Source organism: Sciurus carolinensis, chromosome 2 (genome assembly GCF_902686445.1).
Source record: "Sciurus carolinensis chromosome 2, mSciCar1.2, whole genome shotgun sequence".
Classification (NCBI taxonomy): domain Eukaryota; kingdom Metazoa; phylum Chordata; class Mammalia; order Rodentia; family Sciuridae; genus Sciurus; species Sciurus carolinensis.
The window spans coordinates 115472053-115478052 of NC_062214.1; the positions used below are offsets into that span (position 1 = coordinate 115472053).

Consider the following 6000-nt stretch of genomic DNA (forward strand, 5'->3'; position numbering starts at 1 on the left):
CTTTAACCCTAAAGGAAGAAAACAATCAGATTTCATTATACATGTGCAAAAAAAGGTTAAAAAATTAGAAAAACAAAACTTTTGAATGCAACAATAAGGAACTGGACAGCACAACTAAAATATATATTATGGGTTACGTGGAATAATTTTTGAAGAATTTTTAAAGATGAGGAATGCTCACAGTATGTTGGGAAGGAATAAGATCTACAAACTAAACGAGCAGAGATAATACACACAAAAAAAGAGTAGAAGAAAAAAAACACTAGAACCCAAAGTATGTGAATGCCACCTACCAAGAAAATAATTGCTATTGTTATTATTAATATTAAAGCTAATGAAGGCAGTTTAGTATAGAACACTAAACTAAGGGGAAAAAAACTGTATTCTAGGCACTGATTGGTCAATAAACATCTTTGGGATGTCCTTGGGATCAACGCAGGAGCTTGAGCAAGCAAGGCAAGCATTCATTCATTCTACCACTAAACTACATCTCCTTACAGTCCTTCCCTGGAAATTTTGACAAGCATTTAACCTCTCCAAGTTACCAGAAATTGCAATGAGATCCTTACCTATCCAATCTTCTGAGTCTAAAGCCTGCTCAAGACATTTGCAACACTAAAGTAAAACAGTGGTACAATGAAAATTGAAACCAACTCCAAAATCACACTACAGAATTCTGATCCAACCTTCTAAATAGCTCATTAATTCTTTCTTTTGCAAATTAATTTGGCCTTCTAAATAATTCTTCCTGTAGAAAGAGAATTAGTTATTCTCCGAATAGTACTTGGGAGAAGTAAAAAATATTTGGGCATGTCATTAATAAGAAAAGGTCATAAAAGACTAAGTAAGATAGCATGGCATCCCAAAGGAAGGGAATCGTCTTAAAATGCTGCTAAGAGTGCTGGGGAGGTTACTTCTTACAGAGAACACAAGAATTTGCTATGGGGGTAAAAAAAAGAAAAAAGAAAGAGAAGAGGGAAAGGAAGAGAAAGCAAATCAAAAGTACAAAGTAATAATATACATACACAATGAGAGCAGAATATTAAAAAAAAAAAAGTATGCTCTATTCTAAAATGGCCAAGAAATATCTACTTTTCTCTTGGATGATCAGTCTTCACCCATTTCATTGTTAATGGGCAAAACTAAAAAGAGTTAATGACAGAAACTCAGATTCTAATTTGTCAATTTTGTTCCTTGTTAGCAGTCTGATAAAATCCTAAAGACTATAATGGTATGAATACCGCCCTAAATTCAATCTTGGTAATATTGGAGAGACTCCTTCACTTTTATAGACTAGAAAGCAAGTTCAACAGAAAATTGAGGTCATAAAATACCTCCAACTTGTGTTTCAATTTTACTATAATACCTATCATCCAATCACTTCTATTTCCGTAAAACAAAACAAAACATAACAAAACCAAACGTGATTTCTAGTCAGACAGTAAAGTCCTCCATGAAAGGCTAACCATGCTCAATGACTCAAGGCCACAGAACAAAAATGGGAGGGATTTGGAATCGGTTTGGAGTTAAGAAAAAAAAGTACTCAAAAATTTTATACTTTAACATCATAAATACAATATCCTGGTTGTCCTGGTTCTTCAAGGAATTGGTTCGGAGTTTTAAAAATAGTATACAAAAATTTTATACTTTTAACAGCATAGATACAATAACCTGGTTATCCTGTTCTGATTGTTTCCTTTGATATAGATGGAATCTATATCACATAATTTCTAAAGTCTTAGGAAGTTGGATAATCCTAAAATCCCTGGGAGGAAAAAAAAACATGATGATGTGGTTGGTGTTGGAGGGAGGAGGGAAATCAGAAATACATGTGGAATATGTACACATATAAAAAGAAACATTCAGATCTAGTTGTTCATGTCGCCAATGACTCAAAGCAGAATCCCCTAGGGTACGAGTCTGTCTGAGTGTACCAAGCACCCTTGAGATCTCTTAATGGGGTAGTCAACATTATGAGTCATAGGCAAAGGGTCTGAGGCTCCTTTAGGCCTGTGCTCCCTTGTTTGTTTCCAGTGGCCAACTGAAAAGGACTCTCCATTTATTCCTTTTGAACTTACAATTCATTTTGTCACTTTGTGAAGTATCTGTCATCCATCTCCCATTGCTAGAATCGGTCAATTCACCACTGGACATTTATGAAACACCTACTATGCGTGCCCACCACCTAACACATATCAAGCTTTCACTAAGTATTTGTTCATTTGAATTTAATTGCAAGGCCTTGGGAGGTTGCAAAGGACTAATCCATGAAGAGTTGTGTGAGGAAGAAAGAGAAAAAGATTTCTTTTTCACAATCCTTGATCTTCTAACCCTTGACACTTGTGTTACTCCCCATTCATGTGTGACACGTGGTTAAGAGTGGCTGGACACAGCTGCTGCAGGCAAAGGACTGCGAGAGGGGAGAAAGGGGCACTTACCTGGGGAACCTCTGCTTCAGCTTCCTCAGGCTCTGCCTGGTGGGCGGTACAGACACTAGGCACTGGGCTATCTCGTCGTACTGGGCTTTGGTCAGTATCATGTTGGGCCTGGGACCAGGAGGTGGCGGGGACAAGAAAACAACACCCTGGGGTGAAAGCAGGCTTGGCGCCGGGAGATGTGGGGTGGGCGCACCGCGGCACGGCCCAGGGTCCTCGTCTTCCTTAGTTGGGTTGTCGCCCCCCAGAAGCACACACCCTAGAAGCACACAAGAGGCGGAGACACGCCGGGTCCCAAGCTTCACCCCGCACCTCCGCGGCGGGGGCGGGCTGTAGACGCGATTGCCCTGACTGGGTTTACTGAGCAGGCGCAGTGCGGCGGACCGAAGCAACTCGTCGCCATGTCAGGTAAGGGCACGGCAACCAGGAAGTAGCGGCCGCTGGCTCGGAGGGTACAGCTCCCGGGTCTGCGCGGCAAGTATGCCCAGCGTCGCGCACCTGGGGTGGACTGCAGGTGCTGGTGGGGGTGCAAGCTCCCCCTGTTGCAAAAGGCCAGGAAGCCCTCTCTCCCAGACCAGAGGACAAGCCTCATGAATCCCCTACTAGCCTTCAACTTGAGCGCCCGAAAGCCTCTACCAGAGCGCGTGATTTGAATGTGTTCCCCAACGCTGCGGTTTAGGCGCAGCCTCAAGCACAGTCCAGCCTGCAAAGAAACTGAAGTTTACATTCTGTGATCCTGAGCCGAGCAGTAAACTTCACTAGGGTCTCCCTAAACATACAGTTTGGCGTGTGTTGGGAAAGTCCTAAAACTTATACAGCTCGCGTGGAAGGCAATTTGGCCCTTGGTGGGAAACCGACTTAAATTTTACTTCAAACAACCAACAAATGACACCAAAGAACGTCACTTTCACGCCCTACAGTTAGATGCTCGAGGACCGAAATTATATCTTGTCTTCCTAAACCTAGATCTCAGAAAATAGGCATCCAATAATTGTTTGGACAGATGAGTCTCTGAGCTAATCCTTTGTTTTCTATTTGTGCTGTGAGTGGATTTCAGCTCTTCTAAGGCAATTTATTGAAACATCAGCCCCTCCTTTAATCCCTTTTTAAAAAATTAGATTCTTAGAAGTCCATTTGTTGCTCCTCTTTACTTTAAATTTCAACATTTTAAACAAAGAAACGGCACTTAGCTTTTAGAAAACATGTAAGTGGTTTAAAATATTTTCATGTGGAATAAAGTATGGGTTGGAAGTTTAGCTTAGATATGCTCCATTGGATAAATTCCTTAATCCACTGTGACCTCAGTTACTTTGTCTATAAAATTGATACTTAATTCATGGGGATGTTTTTAAGATTAAACAAGATAGTACAAGTAAAGGATTGCTTAGCATAAGTTTCAGCAGTCTAAATAAAATAAATCGAGTAAAACTACTTGATAAAAATGGACAGTGTGTTTACTAGATTTTGTTTTCCAGATTCCCCATGTAAAGACTCACTTAATCCTCATAACTTCCTGTGATGCAGGTTCTACTGCCATTATCATCCCCCTCCTCCCCTTTGTACAGAGTGAATATAGTAGGGCATGAAAAGGTTAAGGAAATTTCTCGAGGTCATGAGAAAAAATAAGTAGCTAGGGTAAGGATTAAACTCCCAAAATTTAGTTTCAGTGTCCATGGTCTTGCCAACTCAATAATTAGTACACCAAATGGTCACACTCTCCTAAGCCCAAAGTTTAAGGATTTTTTTTTTTTAAAGAAATGCTCTACATTTTGAAAAATCTTTTAGCTGGAATTTTAAAAATGTTTCACCACTTTATTTTCTCAGGCATATCAAAGTCCAATACCAACAGTACATCCTAAATTCAGCAACCATCATTTTTTTTTCTGAGTATTTACATCAGCATATTTTCTTCCCATATGCTTTGCATCTAGCTCTGGTTGTGTGACATTAGTACATAACTATTTATTTATGGCAGGCATGGCCTGGAGTTGCCACCTGGCTAGTTTGTTGCTGACCCTGCCATGACTTTTACATGAAAGCTAGCTGAAAATAAGCAGACACCACTTGATACCCCCATTCTTTTCCCCTTTGCAACTTTACTCTTTACAATTCACAGCCATCAGACTTTTATGGAAAACATCAGTTCAAGGATGTTTGCACTAGTTATTTTTATAGCAACTCTTCTTTCTGGCTCTTATCCTATATTCACCCTCACAGCCCTTAAGAAAAATGCCAGGTTTGTTTTTCTGTTTTTATTTTCAACATGCTGCCAGTTTACAATCTCGACCCAACTCTAGTAGATTGTTTAGAGTTAGAGCTGGGAGAAAAGCACAAGTTTCGTTGCTGTTTTTGTTGGCAGTGACAGTAGTGTTGTTTATTAAGCACAAAACAGAAGCAGAGCAGAAACGTTTGGTTGTTATTTAATTGGTTTCTTTTTTCTTACAATGTGTAATGGTTGGGGTTGGCCAGTTGGCCCACTGAGGCATCCTTCCTCCCTCACTCTTCTCTGTCCTCCTCCCATTTCCTATTGTACTCAGTGCCCTTCATCTGCTATTACTTTATTAGAGTTGCTTCTGCATGCCTGAGTTCCCCCACTGTTTCTCAGCTAGCAATATGATTTCCCCACCAAGTGAAGTAGGTTGTGAAATAAAAGCACCAACTTGAACACCCCAAAGAATTGACTATGGTTTAAAATCAGCCATGAAATGTGTCACTTTAAGCAACTGAAAGCCTCTCCAAGCCTGAATGTTCTCAGTGTAACCCTAAGTCTCCTCTGAAGAGAAGAAAAAAATGAAAATATGGAAAAGGTATAGGAAACAAGACCAAGAATATGTGTCAAAGTGGGGACTAGTACAGTTCCCTGGAAGAACCTACAACCCTAAAAGACAAACTGGGGGACCCAGATATCTTTCTGCCAAAGATAGATTCCTGGGAAACATAAATGTTAAACAGTTTTAAAGGAGTATGGGGTTTGTCAGGGAATCATCAGAGCTTCATTTCAACAAGCATGCTAACACAAGAACTAAAAATACGAATGACCCAAGTCACATAGCTGGGAAAGTTATTCCTACTGGAACAAAGAGTTCTAGGCAGAGTGAGGGGAGTTTAAGGATGCTCAGCCTTGGAAAGAATCAGCCACTCTTTCAAATAGTCTGCCAAATCCAATGCATGTTTTAAAAAACACTGACATTATTATTTTTATTATATTGTAAAGTCTGATTCTATTCATGGAGTCTCTGGTAGAGTTATTACACTACTTTAAAGAAAAGTCATTGAAATTTACTCACTGAGTAAAGAAAAAGAAGGGTGCTAATATTATTTGAGTACCTATGATGTTCAAACATCATCCCATTATGCCTTATCTCACTTGATCTTCACAATTATCCTATGCAGTAGACCATAGAGCCCCTAGTTTATAGACTAGGAAACTGAGTTTCAAAGAGAGGCCTAGGTATTAAATTGCAAAACCATGACTTGTACCCAGGTTATTATGGCTATAAAACCTCATGTTGACTGTTGCTCTGTACTGTAATTCAAAAAGGATTTGAAAACTCTGAATTATTCT

The 6000-nt window shown here is 39.7% G+C and overlaps 1 protein-coding gene across 7 annotated transcripts in view; it reads right to left on the reverse strand.

Moving 5' to 3' along the window:
- The window catches only part of Cdin1 (CDAN1 interacting nuclease 1), a 220018-nt gene extending 217241 nt beyond the window's left edge, over positions 1-2777 (reverse strand). For all 7 annotated transcript variants that reach the window (XM_047541266.1, XM_047541265.1, XM_047541263.1 and 4 more), the window contains exon 1: positions 2439-2777. In XM_047541266.1, coding sequence (XP_047397222.1) covers positions 2439-2539 — 101 coding nt within the window. In that variant the 5' untranslated portion in view covers positions 2540-2777. The remainder of the gene's footprint in view (positions 1-2438) is intronic.
- Between the last annotated feature and the right edge of the window lie 3223 nt (positions 2778-6000).